At 36.1% G+C, this 20404-nt stretch overlaps 5 protein-coding genes across 10 annotated transcripts; 4 read left to right on the forward strand and 1 right to left on the reverse strand.

The window, feature by feature from the left end:
- The first annotated feature begins 1670 nt into the window (after window positions 1–1670).
- Window positions 1671–3445, forward strand: LOC118753135 (ATPase ASNA1 homolog). Its single transcript, XM_036487997.1, has 6 exons — window positions 1671–1926; window positions 2046–2163; window positions 2229–2410; window positions 2486–2744; window positions 2827–3003; window positions 3065–3445. Exons 1-6 carry the CDS (start codon window positions 1814–1816, stop codon window positions 3209–3211), a joined length of 996 nt encoding a protein of 331 aa, XP_036343890.1. The 5' UTR covers window positions 1671–1813; the 3' UTR covers window positions 3212–3445.
- Window positions 3446–3703: 258 nt separating this feature from the next.
- On the forward strand, window positions 3704–4455 carry LOC118753136. Its single transcript, XM_036487998.1, has one exon. The coding sequence runs from the start codon at window positions 3885–3887 to the stop codon at window positions 4356–4358; it is 474 nt and encodes a 157-aa protein (XP_036343891.1). The 5' UTR covers window positions 3704–3884; the 3' UTR covers window positions 4359–4455.
- A 1715-nt stretch (window positions 4456–6170) lies between these two features.
- LOC118753138 (mitochondrial Rho GTPase-like) lies at window positions 6171–12528 on the forward strand. 6 transcript variants are annotated; one of them, XM_036488001.1, is made up of 9 exons: window positions 6171–6211; window positions 7205–7295; window positions 7355–7596; window positions 7685–7896; window positions 7959–8111; window positions 8188–9039; window positions 9105–9454; window positions 10557–10619; window positions 12134–12528. In XM_036488001.1, the coding sequence occupies exons 3-9, from the start codon at window positions 7398–7400 to the stop codon at window positions 12270–12272; spliced, it is 1968 nt and encodes a 655-aa protein (XP_036343894.1). In that variant the 5' UTR covers window positions 6171–6211; window positions 7205–7295; window positions 7355–7397; the 3' UTR covers window positions 12273–12528. The 6 variants fall into 6 exon arrangements, with proteins under 6 accessions (XP_036343894.1, XP_036343897.1, XP_036343898.1 ...); XM_036488004.1 differs by having other exon boundaries at window positions 7205–7596; window positions 10557–10595; XM_036488003.1 differs by lacking the exon at window positions 7205–7295 and having other exon boundaries at window positions 6194–6211.
- An 876-nt stretch (window positions 12529–13404) lies between these two features.
- LOC118753139 (putative serine/threonine-protein kinase STE20-like) lies at window positions 13405–15018 on the reverse strand. Its single transcript, XM_036488006.1, has 4 exons — window positions 14629–15018; window positions 14124–14561; window positions 13833–14072; window positions 13405–13772 (listed from the first exon to the last, which is right to left on the reverse strand). The coding sequence occupies exons 1-4, from the start codon at window positions 14942–14944 to the stop codon at window positions 13699–13701; spliced, it is 1068 nt and encodes a 355-aa protein (XP_036343899.1). The 5' UTR covers window positions 14945–15018; the 3' UTR covers window positions 13405–13698.
- A 138-nt stretch (window positions 15019–15156) lies between these two features.
- LOC118753137 (N6-adenosine-methyltransferase MT-A70-like protein) lies at window positions 15157–17964 on the forward strand. The gene is made up of 7 exons (XM_036487999.1): window positions 15157–15400; window positions 15471–15779; window positions 15845–15972; window positions 16043–16623; window positions 16686–16909; window positions 16982–17105; window positions 17178–17964. Exons 1-7 carry the CDS (start codon window positions 15238–15240, stop codon window positions 17623–17625), a joined length of 1977 nt encoding a protein of 658 aa, XP_036343892.1. The 5' UTR covers window positions 15157–15237; the 3' UTR covers window positions 17626–17964.
- The last annotated feature ends 2440 nt before the right edge of the window (window positions 17965–20404 follow it).

Consider the following 20404-nt stretch of genomic DNA (forward strand, 5'->3'; position numbering starts at 1 on the left):
ATTTTGTATGCGTGCGTGAGGAAATGAATAGCAGTTTGTGTGCGTGTGTACGTTGTAATGAGTGGGTTTTTCATTCATTCATAAACTGTTTGTCACGTTATTTATTTACTTATCTGACCGCTTAGTAGACTATTTAATTATTGTCTCATTAACTTGTAAATGTTTGATGCGCTTATTGCGGTGTATTGAAAAGAAAGATCGAAATAGTGTCCGTAGATAAATGATTTTGCCACCATATATTTATTTTTTTTTTTATTGAACGACGAATTTTTTTGTACGATTCATTAAAACTAAACCGTGTTAGCATGAGTTTTTGTTTTATAAAGACATGTGCATTTATGTATGTATTTTGCTTCCATATAATGACTGAAGACAATTTATTTTTATATAGAAGAAAGCGCAACACCTTGTGTAAGAAAAAAAAGAATCTAAAAAAAATCAACGTTTATTCCTAGACACTTGAAACATGCAAAAATACTCAAAAAAATCCAATACTTCTGAGAAAAAGTTTGAGTTTCGAATGAATATTTGTTGAATCTATCTTTATCTGAATTTTTCGCCATGGAGAACATTACGTCAACTGATGTGTTTGTTGTAATTCATATGTAATATATGCCCGTTCCATTATTTCTTGAGGAAAGAAAGGCTGTGAGGTATCAAAAATGTCAAAATGCCTTGGACACACACGCGAAATAATGGCAATTTTTTCTTGACCGTTTTCTTGAGAGCTGCATACAGGGCTTTATGTACCAAAAATGCATCACTTAAAACTTTCAAAGGAAATGCAACTCTTCTCCTTGCAACAGCTAGATTTAAGGTATGCTTGCAACCCTGTTTTGTGCAATGCTTGTCCCGCTATTTTTCTTTTTAAATTCAAAAGAGTTATTATTTTACTAGTAGAGAAGAGCAAAAATAATTTGGAGAACCTTTCTTTCGTAATTACCCTTTTTTGCGACTTTCTGAAAACTTTTAAGGGCAACACTGTATATATTGGCCATTGGTTGATTGTGAACGACACCTTTGACAACTGACATTTGCCCAAAAAATAGGGATGTCAGTGGCAAGAATACATCGATGTTTTTCTTTGATTCGATGCATCGAAAAAAATTCTATGTAAATTTCGATGCATCGAAGGGCATACATCGATATGTTGATTTATATAGGATTTTTCAAATAGCTCTGATCCAGTACTCCATGAACTTACAAGGTTTTAACCGAACTTGCAGGAAGTTACAGGAAAAATGATCCCGTACTCCACAATCCTCCAAAATCATGTAAATGAGAGCGATTTTTGGAGAGGCGTGTAGAGAATGAAGTTGTATGATTTACCCGAACTTTTTCTTCTGGTAAAATCGTGAAAAGTGTCAAGCGATCACTGGTTGACGTTTTTACAGGAAAAATGCTTTTTTGTTGCCGTACTTTTGTTTCACAACAAAATATGTTATTAGCGAAATTGTACAAAATTTCTAATAAATTACTGTAACTGAGCTAATTTTATTTCTAACGGTACTTTTTGGAGCTATTTCAATTTTTTGGTCTTCCTCTTTTTTGTACATTTGGAAAACAGGAACAATACTTCAATGTACTAGAGATGTCAGTTCATCGATACATCGACTATTTATACATCGAGTGGAAAATTTTCGATGCATCGAAGCAAAACATCGATATTTTCGATGCATCGATTTTTTTCGACATCCCTACGACAAAAACTCGTCAACTCATAGTGGTTTTTTGCGTGAAATTAGCATTGAAAAATAGTTGTGCGTCTATTTTATTGCATTTAAACAAATTTTTGCGACCAAGAATTTTCACAATGGGTGATGATTACGAGCCAATGGAGCCCAGCCTGCGCAATATCGTCGAGCAGACATCACTAAAATGGATCTTTGTAGGTGGAAAAGGAGGTGTGGGTAAGACGACATGCAGGTAATTAAACGCAAGTAGCATAATTCAGAGTTAAAATACTACAATTTTCTTTAATTATTATTTTTACTTCAATTTCCACCTAAATTACCATTGGAATTCTACTCACTACCTATAAACAGCTGCAGCCTTGCGGTGCAAATGTCCAAAGTTCGTGAGTCAGTGCTTATTATTTCTACAGATCCAGCGCACAACATATCGGATGCATTTGATCAAAAATTTACAAAAGTGCCAACAAAGGTAATTAAAAATTAGCCAAAACTAATGTTTAAAAAGCTCAGAGTAATATGTATTGAGATTTGCAGGTCAATGGCTTCACAAATTTGTACGCAATGGAAATTGATCCCAATGCTGGGCTTAACGAGTTGCCGGATGAATATTTTGAGACCGAAAATGAAGGACTACATTTGAGCAAAGGTGTACTACATGAAGTGGTCAATGCGCTGCCAGGCATAGATGAAGCAATGAGTTATGCAGAAGTAATGAAGTAAGTAAAAGCATAATTGTGGAAAAATATCAAATTCGTTAGAGCCATCATCTGCTAATCCAATACTTTTTTCAGACTAGTAAAGGCAATGAACTTTTCGGTAGTCATATTTGACACAGCGCCGACAGGGCACACATTACGCCTGCTTTCCTTTCCGCAGGTCGTTGAGAAGGGTTTAGGAAAACTACTGAGGTTGAAAATGAAGATAGCGCCTTTCATTTCACAATTCGGTAGTATACTAGGCATGACAGACTTTAATGCCGACTCGCTAACGCAAAAGCTGGATGAAATGCTAAAAATCATAAGACAAGTGAACGAGCAGTTTAGAAATCCAGTAAGCATATAAAATTTGTGTAACATACAATGAGCAAAATTTTAGAATTAATTACCTACATAAATCGAAATTTTCGTTATAGGACCAGGCAACTTTCGTTTGTGTTTGTATCGCTGAATTCCTATCACTGTACGAAACCGAACGTCTTGTGCAGGAGTTGACCAAATGCGGCATAGATACTCACAATATCATAGTCAATCAACTGCTATTTAAGAAACAAAACCAGGAGCCATGCGCCATGTGCGCGTCACGGTACAAGGTATGCAATTTTCAATAAGCCTTTAATGTGAATTGGTTTTTCTGTAACGCTAATATTTTAGATACAAGCAAAATACCTGGATCAAATTGCTGACCTTTATGAAGATTTCCACGTCACGAAATTACCACTGCTCGAGAAGGAAGTTCGTGGTGTTGAAAATATAAAAAATTTTGCTGAAAACTTAATAAAACCATATACTCCTAATTGATTTTAAGATAATCAAAAATATGTGTATATTAGCACTGTAGCAACGAAGTTTTGGTTTTAAACACATCTTGCGTATAACTGCTAGTCGATTATACAAAATGTTTGCAAAAATCACAACTGTATTCCAAACCGTATACTTTGATATATCTCAATAATTAAATTGAAGTCATAGCTAAAAAAAAAGTTAACTCAATTTGTAAGGTATGTATTTAAAATAAAGCTACATTCACTTTTACATTGTCCAACAGTTTTTTGTTCATATTTTTGGCATTGCGTCGCCTGGGTAAAATATTGTCGTAAGCGTCATACGTACGTGCGTAACATACGACTATCTTTTACCCAGGCGACGATTGGTCCTTATTAATAGGATTGTAATTACTTTATTAATCGATATCGAATAAATAACCCGGTTACTCTACTCGAGTCCGGTTACTCTACTTTTGCACATCATCGGTGAGAATAAAAATAAAAATGACTTCTGTCTGTGGATCTCCTCTCTTTTATATAACAGGCAAATGACATTTGTGTAAATTCACCGGCGGTAGACGAACTTGCAAAATTATCGTGTTTTCAACCATAAATATAGCATTTTAATACACTCGTAACGAGACGTCGCACAGTCGGTCAAGTTTAAATAAATTTCCACGCAACAATAATATCAGCTGCACAAAACAATGGCCAGCGAAGGAGCTAGTAACAAAAATGCAGATTGCACACTGTGTGACAAGATTGGGCTTAAACCCTTCACCAAGGAAAACGTTTTCCACTACTACATCCCACTGCATGGTGTGGTGTCGTATTCTGCACTTGCTGTTAACGTAATGAATCCCGGTTTCGTATCCAAGATTTTACCCAAAAAGGATTTGACTAATGTGCTTTTACTAAGTTCATTGGCCGGCACCGCCTTCTATATATATGGACGTCCACATCTAAGTAAAATACCCAATTCGCGACGTGGTCTGTACGCGATTCTAGGAGGCTCACTCTTCAGCATGGGTTCAGTACTTGCATGGGCTTTGATGAGGTCGGTGCTACCAAGAGAAAACGCAGCTTTGGCTACCATTGCCGGTTTGGCTTCCGGAGCAGTTTTAGTAAAGCTTAGCGTTGACTACTTCACCGATTGTGACAAATTGGTAGACAAAAATTAAATACATTGATGTGTACCGTGATTTTGTTGGTGCTCCTCCATAGCCTCAAGGAATGAAATCTAATTTTAGTCGCCTTTCATCTTTTTTTTATGCAGCAATTAAAGTTCAATACTCTGGCCGGAATTTTCAAATGCAATTTCGTATATGAAATGCAGTGCCGCTCCCATTTACAGACAACAGGTTTTTCATGTGAGCGGTTAAGGCGGTGGTGTCGTAAAATCTTTTTTTTAATAATCTCTGTATGCATATATAGGTTTTGAATCGAGTGGAAATAAAGTTAAAAGTAAAAATAGCTGCTGAAGTAATTGTAGGAACACATAAATGTGTATATTTATAAAATTTGCACTTGCATCATATAAAACATATGTATGTACATTGAAAAAAAATATAAAATCTTGGTTGTAACACGATTTGCATTTTTATTTATTTAACAACATTTTTAAACTCAGAAGGAATTTCGAAATGCTATTAGGAAGCTGTTTGTTATCAGTCCGCATCGATTGGTAATCTACATACATATGCAAAGTTTTGCTGTAAGTACAGAATACGTAAAACAAATTTATATTAGGATCGATACGGGCTTAGTCCTGACCATAATGGTATAATTTTTTTAAGGCGAAAAAATAATTACTGGTGTTACATATTGAAGATCAAAGTACAAGTTTAACAATTTCTTTAAATTGTAAAAGCTAAAGAAGTAATTTTTAAGCATAAGACGAAACCGTCTTTAATTCTCATATAAAATTTAAAGAGTACCGTTAATTTCTTCACGATCCAATGATCGGATGTGAACCAAATTAGTATGGTCCAACATCTGAGGTACCACATTTCCCTTTAAAAAGAATTTTAGAAATCCGTTAACGTGGTCCAAAGTTATGCAGTAACATATAAAAAATAAATTCATATGAATTGATTTCTTCCTTTTTTTGAAATCGGTTAAAAAGTACTTTATTAATAAAACACTATAAACACACAAAATATACATCACTAAGAGCACATATTCACAATGGTATCTGACAAATAGCTGCGCCTTGTCTTTCACTGAACATACCCTTTCGCTGTCTGGCAGTAAGAGTGGGTAACTCAGCAAATTTATAGGAGTTGACTCAATGACTCCAACTCACTTTAAGGAGTCAGCTCATTCAACTAACTCATTTGACTCTTTGTATGTTACACTCATTCGTATCGTAGACTCGTTTTGAGGCATAGATGCGGTAAAGCGGCCGTTGAGATAAAACAAAACTTTAAAGTGGGCGTGGTCAGCTCCTTTCTACTGATTTGAAAGGTGTAATTTTTTTTGTGTGCAAATTAATAGGGCGGTGCTAGGGGGAGGGTAAAGGTGGAATTTTCAATATTTTCAAAAGCTTATATTTCGAAACCTATTGTACCGAATTTCAAAATGTGGATATGGTTGGAAAGGCAATTGATTTGATATGCACATCTTTATATATCTTACATACATACATATTTCGAGAAAAACTAAAAAAAAAACGAAATTATAAGAATTTGTGAGATTTGACATAACACCCGCAATACAAAATACATGTGGTTGTTGTTGTTGTATTCTTGCCACCACCTTGTATAAATTCGCCTCGTGCAAAAACAAAATGCAAGACTTTGCCATGCTAAACACTGTGGCGAAGCGAGAGAGTTATATGGACAAATATGAGCCACTATGATTCAATTGATTCATGTGAGCCCTACGGCATCAACTGAGTTACTGAGTTACTTTTTTTTTGGACAGGGAGTCTGAGTACCGATTCACTTATAGGAATCAACTCAATAACTCAACTCTCAGTTGAGTTACCCACCTCTATCTGGCAGACGACGGATTTTCATCTTGTGTAGGAGAGGTTTGTTTGCAATATTTTTTATTTGTCGGGTTTATGTAATTATTTTTTTCGCGACAAATATATTTGGTTATGCCGTGGAATATTTTGTGCATATTTTCAAATAAATATATTCGAAGTACTATCATCGAAGGACTTGTTAAAGATGGAAACATGTGACCAATTTGATTAACACCGACTTGCGAAAATGCTAGTCGGTATTGAAATTGGGACTTGGGGGAAATGTGCCTTGTTGATGGTGGTTGCGATTTTGTGGCGTTATGTTTGTAGATACATATGTACATGTACAGGGGCCAATGCATAGGGAAAAGTAAACAGCCAAGCGGTGCAAAAAGCCTCCTGCGAAGAAATTTTATTTAATTCTGTGACAAATCAAATTGACGTCTGGCGTCTACGCTTATCTTTTTTCCTCAAAGCCACTGGCCCCCTACAGTGCCTGGATAGCAGTTTTGGAGTCGAATTTTAATACGTGCAGATTACCATATCGTATTAAACGAGAGATATATTGCAGCAAATTACATATCATTTTTCTTCATTTATTGATTTTGCCCGGTGCAGTAAATGCTCATTGTAAAATATATTTGAAAAAATTGTGATTGTTAATCACTATTATCCATGTAAATGCAAACCGGATTACATTGCTTTGATAGTTAAAAGCGGTCAGTGAACTAAAAACCTACTAGAGTGTAATAAAACAAGAACACAAAAGCAGCAATGTACCATTGAGCAATAAACTGTGCGAATTGCTATAATTAACCAAAATCAGGTATCTGTGTTCAGCTTGTGGTATAAGGAAAGTTTTTGATAAAAAGACGAAAATCTTTACATGGTTTGAAGTTAATTACGTACATATCGCACACCTTTATCACTTCAGTTCTAGGTGTGCGATATGTAGCTATGTATGTATTTAGGTAGTTTTGCAAAATTTCTACGTTTTAGGTGACTTTTTTTTAGGTTTAACATGCAATCATCTTGCGCTTTTTGTTTTATTTCCAGTGAGCTTTGCTCTAGTTCAGCATAGATGAGCGGTCTACAAGGCGCTGTTTATATTTTGGGATTCGTATTCGCTATATTTATCGAAAATTGAGTAATCGTAAACACTATATCTACAACCCTAGTAAAATCAAAAATTGCTTTCAAAACCAGATCCTTTTCCTGCCATTGAATTTAAGGTATCAAAACTCCAAATATGGTTCAATACAGTGTTGCTCAGCGAAAAAATGTGCGCATATTGTTAGTTGGCGATCCGGGAGTGGGTAAAACCTCACTCATACTCTCGCTTGTGAGCGAAGAATTTCCCGAGGATGTTCCCCCAAAAGCTGAAGAGATAACAATACCCGCTAATGTAACACCCGAACAGGTGCCAACAAACATTGTCGACTACTCAAGTGAGTTATAAAACATATTTACGTATAAACTATTATTTATAAAATAATTTTTTTTTGTGTTTTGTACATACGTATTTTCATTTACCAGGCACAGAACAAACTGATGAAACACTGAACGAAGAGATTCTCAAGGCGCATGTTGTATGCATTGTATATAGCGTGGAAGATGACGATTCGCTAGATCGTATAACTTCGCATTGGCTGCCTTTGGTTCGTAATGCAATTGGGCCAGACCAGCAGCGTAAGCCCATTGTGTTGGTAGGCAACAAAGTCGATCTGATAGAATACTCAACCATTGATGTGAGTTTCTTTATCATGCAATAAAAAATGAAAGCAATACAATGTTTAAATTAAATTTTTAGAGTGTATTGACAATAATGGAAGACTTTCCAGAAGTAGAGAGCTGTGTAGAATGCTCCGCCAAAACGCTACACAACATTTCCGAAATGTTCTACTATGCACAAAAGGCTGTTTTACATCCGACATCGCCGCTGTACATAATGGAGGAGCAAGATGTAAGTACAACTTCGGATTAAGGACTAGAAGGCATGTACTAATAATGATAATAAATCCAAATTTGTTCTATTGCAGCTCACTCCAGCATGCAAAAAATCACTTGTTCGCATATTCAAGATTTGCGACATCGATGGTGATAATTTGCTGAACGACTACGAATTGAATCTTTTTCAACGTCGCTGTTTCAACACTCCCCTACAACCACAAATACTGGACGAAGTGAAAGCTGTTATACAGAAGAATATTCCAGACGGTATCATCCATGATGCTGTTACATTAAAGGGTTTTCTCTTCCTGCATTGCTTGTTTATACAGCGTGGACGCAATGAAACAACTTGGGCAGTGTTGCGCCGTTTCGGCTACAACGAACAATTGGAAATGTGTAAGGATTATTTGCGTCCCACGTTGAAGATACCACCCGGCAGCAGCACAGAACTATCACATCGCGGCCAACAGTTCCTCATAGCCCTGTTCGAACGATACGACAAAGATGGCGATGGCGCACTATCCCCGGAGGAGCACAAAATGATTTTTAGCACTTGTCCATCGGCGCCCTGGTCTTATTCGACAGATATACGTAAGTCGTGCCCGACCAACGATCAAGGTTGGGTTACGCTACACGGCTGGCTATGTCGCTGGACGCTAATGGCGCTTATCGATGTTTCAAAAACATTGGAGTACTTAGCATATTTGGGTTTCAATGTACACGAGAACGATAGTCAATTGGCGGCGATACATGTGACCCGCGAACGACGCATTGACTTGGCAAAACGACAGAGTAGTCGTTCGGTTTACATGTGTCATGTAATTGGACCGAAAGGCGCGGGTAAAACTGGCTTGTGCCGTGGATTTCTGGTGGATGACATGAAGAGTCTGATTGGGAAGGAATTCAAAACTAATGTAGTGCATTGCGTTAACACAGTGCAGGTAAACTGTATTCTTATAATATTGTACTCTGGGCAAACCTACAATACAATGAAATTTCTTTGCAGGTTTATGGTCAAGAGAAGCATCTTATTTTGCGTGATATCGATGTCAAGCACGCCTTAGACCCACTGCAACCACAAGAGGTGAACTGTGATGTTGCCTGTCTTGTTTACGATTCATCAAATCCGCGTTCATTCGAATACATTGCACGCATTTACATCAAATATTATGCAGAGAGTAAAATACCAGTGATGATTGTAGGCACCAAAGGTGATTTAGATGAACGGCGACAAGATTATTTGCTACAACCAGCAGAGTTTTGTACTAAATACAAACTATTGCCACCACACCTGTTCAGCTTGAAGAGCAATAAAAAGGAGGTCTACACCAAATTGGCAACCATGGCGGCTTTTCCGTGAGTAGCGAATAGAAAATAGATAAGAAATAGATATTAATACATTTACCATAACACATATAGTAAATATGCCCAACATTTTACACACATGCAAACGAATTGGGTAAAGGCGAATTTCTTATCGATACATTTGGTACATATTTGTGATATAGCAAATGTGTTAGGTTGGTTATGCCTATATCCGTGGTCATAAGCAATAACCGGCTAAGTCGAAAAACTTGAATTCGAAAAAAAAACGTTTTGATTATAATATTATCTTTATAGAGAATAGTAGTTGTAGAATACGATAGCATATATAACTGAATTATTTCTTTTGACGACGTAGGCGGTTATTGCTTATGACCATAGATATGCAGTATACTTACATTTGTGTGGTGCAGTTAGCGTAGTTGTACCTTTGTACTTGCTCAAATATGGTGACACCCTTCACCTCATACACGCCTTAGATCATCACTGAATGTCTCTATCTAAAAAATTTTCTTTTGTATGATCCCTTTGTTTTGCTTAGCTGCAGCTAGTAGCTAGTAGTTTTTAACACACCTCATAATTGAGTGTTAGCGAACCATTATTCATATTTCTGTTAGTATGGAGGGTTCATTTTCTTTTAAGTGGCATCTAGATGCCATATAACGTCATAAGAGCCTTGAAAATACACACCCTTTTAAATGGGACTGAATCGGCTATAAGACCAGCATTTATTTTGTTAATTGAGGTTCACTCTTTTATACATATCTATTTAGTATAGCTTCTTTTACAAAACTTAAATCGATATTCACGTATTTAAATACATACTATATGTCTTAACAAATATTTTAATACTTATAAAATCGCAAAGAAAACTAAGAAATTAAAAACAAAACGAACCTAATTATGCTATTTTCCCTTTATCTTCTAACTGCTGCATCAACTAACAAATTTTACACCAAATAAAAAAATACGTTATCGCGCGTGTTTGAACTACTTCTCTACTCACCTGACTTTGGTTGGCTGCGTTTTGGCTGATGATTGTTGCACAAAAAAACAAAAATAATAATAATAATAATAACCAAAAACAATCTAAATTAACTAAATCCAACAATTTTTTGCGCGCAATGATTTGCAGGCGTTTTCAGGCCGCATGGATACTCTTTTACAAGCACAGGTTGGTACAGCTGTGGGAATCAGCGTAAGTGTGAAACTTCTTAATGCCATTTAAAACAGCCGAACGAGCAACTAATATCGTACTATCCATACGTTGTTTTTTTCTCTTTTTTTCGAGCAAATATTTTGTAAAAAAGCAATACACCATAGTTATAACATACATACATAGCGTACTGCAAAAAAAATTAAATCAGCAACATAACGTAGATACCTTTTTATAACTCATTTGCTAGTAGAAAATATTTATTTTTTTTTAATATCAAATCATTTTTTAGTTTAAAAAATTTAGTACTGATAAAAAATTGAGTTTCCGATATTATTTTATAACACATTTGCTAGATGAAAATATTTTTTTGGACTTTAATTAAACTTTATTTAAAAGAATTTGGTTATGGTAAAATTTGGTTTTTGGATTTTTTGTATATACTTACATATGTACATACATTAGGGCTGGGAGTTCTATATGCAAATAATCCGGATTTCGAATATCTGATTAAAAAATCAGAATAACCGGATAACAAAAGGAACGGATATTAAGCAGATTTCCGAATTTTATCCATGTATAGAAATCTCCGAACAGATATGCGAATATACGTATAGTCCCAGCCCTAATTTACATACTATTTACTTATATACATACACATACATACATATATTTTTAACTCATCCCCCAAAGAAAATGTGGAACGCTTCCAATTGGAAGTAATGTAGAAACATTCCTCCTCGTTGCATATGGAAACAAAGCAGAAGTTTTGAGTCGAGAGGTGTAAACACTTCGCCACTTAACAAGGAAAGTTTGTTTTTGCATTCCATAGACAGTTAAGAGGAAAGTTTTCCTCTAATGACATCGTTTGATAAAAACGAAATTAACTGTTTAACGAAAGGGAATGTTTCCATGCTTTTTTTTTTAGAATCTGTACAGCATGCATGGAGGAATGACTCCCTTTCCTAGAGGGTTGTTTGCATATACTGTATGAAAATGTGTAGTGTGTTGTGTTGCATTCAAATATTTTTCACACAGAATACCCGTACTTGGCACCTAAAACTATTTTACGTTTTATTGTTTCTTTACGGAAATTATTTGGTATTTGTGCACTTCATTCATCCATCCAAATGCGCACCCAGTCATACAAAGGAAGAGTTTATAAACAATTGCATTCAGTTTTTGGCACAATTCAATTTTTATAGTACTGTCGCCTGGGGGTTTCGTTTAGGAAACTTTTAAACTTTGTATGTTTTCCGCTAGTAATCGGGTCGAAAACTGAATGCATTTATTATAACAACTTTCTCCTTCACACCTCACGATTTTCTTGGTGTCCGTTGTGACATTTCCTGTTCTCCTTTATTTTATTTAACAATTTTATCCGTAATACATACACCTAAGCATACTTAAGTTTTTACGCTTCTTCGCTTTAATTGTAGTATTTGAAATCTTATCTGCATGTTGAATATCAACTTTCCATTGCGATTCAGTTAAGCTAATAATTTTTCCATATTTTTCTTGGCGCTTGGGTCAACATTCCACCTACCACAAACCAGTCATCTGCGACAGTTTGGCTTAATGACTGAGGATCCAACACTTTGGTGGAAAGCTGGATTGGGTGTCGCTGCGGCTACAGTGCTGGGCTTTGTTGTACTCAAAGCGCTGCACAGTGCCGGCTCACATGTACGTTACTAAAACTAATGAAGATCAATCGGAGGGACAAACCGCAGTGGCGGGACTTAACTTGACACACACACGGGCGTGTAAGCAGCGATTGAAGAATGCGCATCAATTCCAGTGGATATATGCAAAAAAATATGATATACCGTTAAGATTCTACGAAAATTTCGCGCAATTCTTTAAAACCTACTGCTTATAAAACCTTTTTTATTTTTCAACTCAATTTACGGAAGTCATACTATGTGGTGAAAATTATTGAATTAAAAAAAAATGCGATTTAATTGAAGTTTAAAAAATTACTGTTTCGCTGTTATGCGAGTATAAGTATACTTAAAAGAAATTTAGATTTTTTTTTGGGCAAAAGAAATTTGTTAAAAATTGTGTTTGAGTTCAAGAAAAAAATGGTCAAATGAAAATTACGTAAATGAGAGTAGGCATATTTCGTAAAACGTTTTTTGTTTGTAAATATATTCTTACTAACCCACATAAAATTTATTTCAAGCGCTCAATACACATTTATTTAGCGCAAATTTCGTACATACATAAATGCAGCGATTTAATATATGTACATATATCTATATCTGACCTTAATACAATACATCCTTTTAATATTATGTCTACATACATACCAGCATACATATTTTTTTACATAAAAATAGTAATAAAATCATTTTAGCATTGGAGTAAATGACGAATGCAACAATTTGAAAATCAATCGTATAGCAATACCATTTAGCATATAATCAATAATATACACACCAAACTACATACATACATACATTTACATATAAACTTAGTAATCACATGAATAACTACAATATTTTTGTATATCATAAGAAAGTTGATGCGGAATAATCAATTCAGATAAAATATATGTACCGGAAGAGAACCTTTCGATATAAGACCAGTTGGGGGACAGTATACACATGTGGACATTTTTACTCTAAGTACTCTTATAGATTTGTATGTGTTTTATTATATTTTGAATAACATATGTACATACATGTATACTAATTTAATTTAAAACGAAGTTTATAACAAATTGGCTTCATGAGTTTAAGAAATTCAATCTTCCACATAATAAAGTATGATGATAGGAAAGCAGCAAAATAAGTTTTATTTCCATTGCAAGCGTAATGCACTCAAGGCAGGAAAGGTGTTAGTTTCTACTTGCGAGGCAACAAACTCTTCTTCGCTTTATTGAAATCAATACTTTTATTTCTGCATCGTCTTTTTACCAAATTTAAAAACGTTTTATTTGATAGTCTATGGTATTCTCTCTTAGAGGTGTTGCGTAAGTACATAAAATTAAATTTATTATGAAACTAAAAAATGCAATTTATGTATATTGTATAACTCCTAATAATTGTGCACATATGTACGTACATGCGCTTATAAACACTCACGACAAGATGTCTCGAATAAACTGAAACCAGTTAATTTAAAAGTCCCAGTCCCAATCATTACTGTTTACATTCATTTCGCTCAAATCGCTGGACAGACCCAGACTCTCGTCTAGAAACAAAAAAATAAACAATTTCTAACAAATCGGAAAACAAAATTCAAGAGCCATACCTCGCAATTGCGAATAGTCTTTCGTCTCTAAGCCAAAACGTTGTAACTGGTCCAATATGCTTGTGTGTCGGCATTGTTTAAAGAAGGAATGGTTGAGCAGCTGCAGTGCTGACCAACGGCTGGACGGTCTTTTTTCCATACAAATTTCCGTCATCTGATGAAACTCATCAGAGAAAACTCGTTGGCAGTAGATTTGCTGTGCTTGCCTTATTGAGTCTGAATCCGTGCTAGCAACTATTTCTGTAAGAAACGTTTGAACAAAAAAAGTGAAAATATTTATGCAGCACTTACCAATCATCTCTTCACTTGCCGGACATGTCGAGCGATCCAATAATGTTGGCACATTACCACGCACTTTTTCGGTGAACATAAATGTCGGTTGAGCATCGGCGAAAGGCTCTACTCCATTCGCCAGTTCGCAGCATGTTATACCAACTGAATAAATATCAGATTTCTCCGTGTAGCCGATTATATTCTGTTCCAGCACTTCTGGTGCTAACCAATTAAGACTACGTGCACTGCATGGAGCCAGCTTATGTAATGCGCCGATACGTTCACCATGCGCTACAATGCTGGTGCACTCACGAAAGCCACACAACACAGCTTTCGTTTGATTAAGCAATATATGGCTCGCTCGAATGGAGCGATGAATGTAACCACGTCGATGCAGATACTCGAGACCAGTGAGAACATCACGCATTATAAGAGCAACAAATATTTCGGGAAATCCTGGTGTGACATTCAAAATTAAAATATGAAATAATAATGTATTATTAAATTATCATCATTCCCTCACCTGCACGAAAGCAGTTGGCGATTGTGTCCTTACAGCTACCAAAGCACATTAATGGCGCTACCTGGAAGAGTTCGTTTCCATATACAAACGATGTATGGAAAGTATGTATGTTGGGATGATGGAACTGACGCATGATAAGTAGTTCATCGCCAGCCAGGATGCTTTCTTCTTTGCTGGCCTTATCCATGCGATACTTTTTTACGGCGATATGCTGCCCGTTGGGCAAGTATTGGGCCAAGTAAACTGTGCCAATGCCATTGAAGGCGCGTGACAGTTCCACTTTCAAATCGTAATCCTTTGGATTGCAACCAAACATTTTATTATGGAGTTTATCAAATTTTCCACCAATTAAGTAATTTTTAGTTGTTTTTGTTTTTGTTTTTGTTCGTCGGTCAGTAATTTTTTTTGTTTTTATGCTTCTTCTTCTTGTGTCTACATACACAGCCCGGCTCGTATTCTGAGCACCGTGAATATTCGCATTCCCAGAAGAAGCATCTGAATAGCAAAAGTTGTTTTATTTTTACACCAGATTAAATATTTTTGTCGATTCATTGATTTGTTGCTATTAGGCGCCTAGAAAACAGGGTTCTGTTGCATTCCTGTTATACGATGGCTGATGCTTGGGATGAAATAAAAGCAGTAAAGACCAAACGTAATACACTGCGAGAAAAGTTGGAGAAACGGAAGAAAGAGCGTGCCGGTTTGCTGTCTTCGTCGCCAAATAACGTTGTTGATACAGCCAAGGATTCACCGAATCCACCATTAGAATTAGGTATGTTTCGAACAGTAGCGTGCCATTCATAGCTTAACAAAGTAGTTTACCTGTAACCATTGTTCGCCAGAGACGGATGCCGAAGCAGAGAAAGCGGTTTTGCAGGCACTCTCCTCCAGCACACTTGTGCTTCCAATAATATCTACACAATTGTTGGAAAAAGTGGCTACATTTTTGGATAAAGCACCTGCACAGCAAGTAATTAATTACACCCTAAACAAATTGGCCGAGCAAGGAGCAGTCAATATCAAAAGTGTTACCATCGGAAAGGATGTGGGCTGCGAAGTGATTTCTGTAGAAACTAACATCGTGTTAGGTCTATATAAAGAACTGATAAATGACAGTTATGTGGGTATCAAGGAAGAGCTGAAACGCAAATGTAGGTACATATTTATAGAATTTGTATACGTTTTACGATAGCTACTGAAATCACAAACGTTCTAGTCGAAACGGATGATGCCGAGAATGAGGACTGTAATCTTAATAAGATGGTGAAGGCGGAAGCTAATGCAGCACCGAATGCGCGAAAAGAGACGACTATCGGCGGTTCGGATGCATCTGATGATATAATGGTCTGCGAACTAAGCATCTCTATTTATATATATACATATATTAACTAATTTCTATACACTGACACCTTAGTCCCTCCTCTCGATGCCATCAACGCGCGAGAAGCAAAGCAAACAAGTTGGCGAGGAAATACTCGAATTATTAACCAAGCCCACTGCCAAGGAACGCTCTGTTGCAGAAAAATTCAAATCACATGGTGGGGCGCAGGTTATGGAATTTTGTCCACATGGCACAAAAGTGGAGTGCCTTAAAGCGCAACAAGCCACTGCGGAAATGGCAGCCAAAAAAAAGCGGGATCACAAATTAGAGAATGCCAGGAAAGCGATTCTCGATTTGGAAGGAGTCCAAAAAAATAACGAGGAAACAACAAATATGGACGATGCAAATGCAACATCGGATAGTAATGGCAACACCAGCGCGAAGGAAGAGAAAAACGATGCCAAGGCTGCAGAATCGGATGCGGAAGATGGCGAAATTGTATCGGATAACTTAAAGGACGGCGAAGTTGATTCGGAACAATCGTCGGATGAACTTTTAGAGACATTAGATACTTGCACAAAATTGCATTTTAAGAAAATCATCCAATCGCACACCGACGAATCACTCGGCGACTGCAGTTTTTTAAATACGTGTTTTCACATGGCGACATGCAAGTATGGGCGCTGTTTGAGAATTAAGTCAAATTAAACGAATGCATTTTTGTCGGTTTTTGTAGGTATGTGCATTACGAAGTCGACACGATACCGAATATAAACACTAACAAGCCAGTCGATGTTAAGACTAAACTTTGCATCAAACGAAGCATTGATCCCAGCGTAACACTCTATCCCCCGCAGTGGATACAATGTGATTTGCGTTATCTAGACATGACAGTACTCGGCAAATTCGCCGTTGTTATGGCCGATCCACCGTGGGATATACACATGGAATTGCCTTATGGTGAGTTAAGGAAATTTAAATTTCCAAAATGTTTGCCCTACGTATTTGATAAATTAATATGTTTGATTAAAGGCACAATGTCCGATGATGAGATGCGGCAGTTAGGCGTACCAGCGTTGCAAGATGATGGACTTATTTTCTTGTGGGTAACTGGTCGCGCTATGGAATTAGGACGGGAGTGCCTAAAGCTCTGGGGGTAGGTAATATTTATTTTACTGTGAATATGCTATTTACATATATTTGCTCTCCATTTCCCTATGAAACAAAGTTATGAACGCGTTGACGAGCTCATTTGGGTAAAAACAAATCAATTGCAACGCATCATACGCACAGGTCGTACAGGCCATTGGTTGAATCATGGCAAAGAACATTGTCTGGTTGGCATGAAAGGTAATCCGAAAAATCTCAATCGCGGTCTCGATTGCGATGTTATTGTTGCAGAAGTGCGCGCCACCTCACATAAACCCGATGAAATATACGGCATCATTGAACGTCTTAGTCCAGGCACACGTAAAATAGAACTTTTTGGCCGACCACACAACGTGCAACCGAATTGGATTACTTTGGGCAATCAATTGGACGGTATACGCTTGGTCGATCCAGAGTTAATAACACAGTTCCAGAAGCGATATCCCGATGGAAATTGTATGTCACCAGCGGCAGCTGCTGGAGCGGCTGGCTCAACAACTAATCCGGCAAGTACCCCCAAGAAGTAAAAAGCAATAAATAAACACAAACCCAGTAAAAAAAAAACAGAAAAATAAAATAAAATAGTGGTATGTACTATAATTTAGAGCAGCAAAACATCATTAAACTACAATGGTCAATTGAAATATTTGATTAAGTTACATACCTCATACCCCTTATTTTAACAATTTTTTTTATATATACTTTGTTTATGTATAAAAATTGTACTGCATTAATTTTAGCGCATACGTTCACGTGTAAATGTTTAAGTTTAACTGGAATTCAGCGAATAAAAATGCTAAAAAGTAAGTGAAATAATCGCGTAAGACATTGGCGAATGGTGGTAATGCCGTGAATATAGGACACAAGATACGAGTTTTATTTTGAAGAAAAAGTACTTGCTGAAGGCCTATCAATTTGCTTGATATAATACTTAACCGTTTAGCGCCTGAAGTCAAACACCGGTTATTGCCCGCACCCTGGTTAGACAAACTTTGAAGCCATTTCAACAATATTAGAGTGGACTCTCTGCCCATGTACACATTCGCATTCACAAAACTATTCGTATCATTTGATGCGAATGCGAATGTCGATTGCGAATGTGCAAAATAATGCGAATATTCGCAACATCCCTGATATATACATATAAACGTATGTACATACATTTACGCATTTTTTTCTTAATAAAACGAAAAACATAATTGTATTTAAAATGTATCATTTATTTCAATTAAATATTATGTATTTTCCATTTTAATTGCTTATTCAATTTTAATATTAATGTTTAACAATTTTCATTATTTATATAATTGTTGCTTGTGTATACATACATAAATTAATCATAAAATTGGAAAAGCAAAGCGTGGGTTAAATTTGGAAAATTATACTATGCGTGTATTTGCATTAAATCATTAGCTTATTTACAAATTTACAGGCGGCCGCTGTGGTGGCGTGGTAAGCAGTGCGCGCTTCCACTCCGCATCGCCTGGGTTTAACCCCTGGTCAAACAACGCAAAACAATGTAGAATAAAGGTTTTTTCTTAACAGCGGTCGCCCCTCGGCAGGCAATGGCAAACCTCCAAGTGTATTTCTGCCATGAAAAACAGCTTCTTATAAAAATACAATCGCCGTTCGGAGTCGGCGTAAAATTGTAGATCCCTCCCCTTTGTGTGAGACAACATCAAAAGGCGCACACCACAAATCGAAGGATAAGCTCGGCCAAACACTAACATATATGTAAGCGCCAATCTATTAATATTATTATTATTTACAAATTCAAGATTTTCGGGTTTTACTTGTGAATAATTGCATTTTTTTTATCTTGCAACACTTCCAAATCTTTATAATTAACAAAAAAAAACACATCAGCATTTATGTTTGTATGAATGTAATACTGTCAAACCCTCGGACATTTTTTTTTTTTAATTTTATTTTTTTGGTGGTTGGACTGCAAAAGCATCTATGTATCTACGCTTTAATTTCGGACAAAATATTTTTGTTTACTAAAAATTATTCAATTTTTTAAATTTGCATATGCATGCATGCCAAGACACTTAAAATATGCAAAGTTAAAACCCTACATCAATATGGATTTTTCTTATCTAACCTAAGATTATTTTTTACTCCATTATTTTAAACTAAAAAAAAAAAGCAAATGGACGCACAATTGCGAAAATATTTTGGCTGTATAGGTGAAACTCCAATCATTTACACTGAATTTGGAAAAAGTATCGTTACTCTCGCAGTGCAAAAAAGGGTGCAACTCGTGAAAAGTTTTAATTCTCCTTGCCAGTTTCCGACCAAAGGCAAGCCTCCCGAGTGTATTTCTGCTCACTTCTCATTCAAATACAATCGCGGTTCAGAGCTTGCGTTCCAGTTCCTATTAAAGCCTCAGCCTTCTTATGTTTGCCATCGTCGATATCAATCATAATTTGAAACTCTGGCTTTTGTGGTTTCCTAGACAAGTTAGCTTTTCGTACAGAATTGGATAGTTTGCTGTGATAGTCCAAGGTTAATTTCCAACATTTAAATGGCGCGAAAAATACAATAGGGGTATTCTCGAAGTCTTGCAAAGCCCTTGCGCGGTGCACGGATTGCACGGTTTGCAAAGCTGTCCCCTCCCCTACCGTTATTGTTGCTGCCAATTTTACTGTATTGTAAAATGGACGTTTCGGTTCTGTTTTTTTTTTTTTTCAAAATATATTTTAAGGATGTTTTATTAAATTAAAAATAGCTTTTGGTTCTGAAAGAATATAGAGCCCAAATAGCGGCATTCGTGATCGAGTGATTACTCGTTTCGAATAGAACGAAATTGCAGCTGCAGAGAACCCCATTACAATTTAAATTGACAAAGAGCACTCACTATCGAATGCCGTTATCTGAAAATCAAAAATCGTTTCAATTACTTTCGATATCAAACGCCTTAATTTAGGTCCAGTATTTTAACGAAATTATTTTACAAGTGAACATGGTAACGACATCCTTAATTCATAAAGGCCTTAACCAACACTTTTTTTTCGAAACTGCGTTTTTTGCCGGTTTTGGTGGTATATATAAAATAGACCTTTCCAATCAATCAATATCATTATGGTGTTGATAAAAAATGATATCGATGGTAAAGTTACGACAACGTCTTTGTCGAAAACAATAATAGAGCTGATTATTTTTATTAAGATAATATTGCTACCTTTAAATCTTTGCTTAAACAACAGTTTAATAGACATCCTTTCATTATATTATTGGTTGGAGAATTTTCAAACAAAGACATTATCCCAATTGACATTTTGTAAACATTATCTGTTTATTGAT

The sequence above is a fragment of the Rhagoletis pomonella genome, unplaced genomic scaffold (genome assembly GCF_013731165.1).
Source record: "Rhagoletis pomonella isolate Grant_MI unplaced genomic scaffold, Rhpom_1.0 Rhpom_scaffold_02126, whole genome shotgun sequence".
NCBI lineage: Eukaryota > Metazoa > Arthropoda > Insecta > Diptera > Tephritidae > Rhagoletis > Rhagoletis pomonella.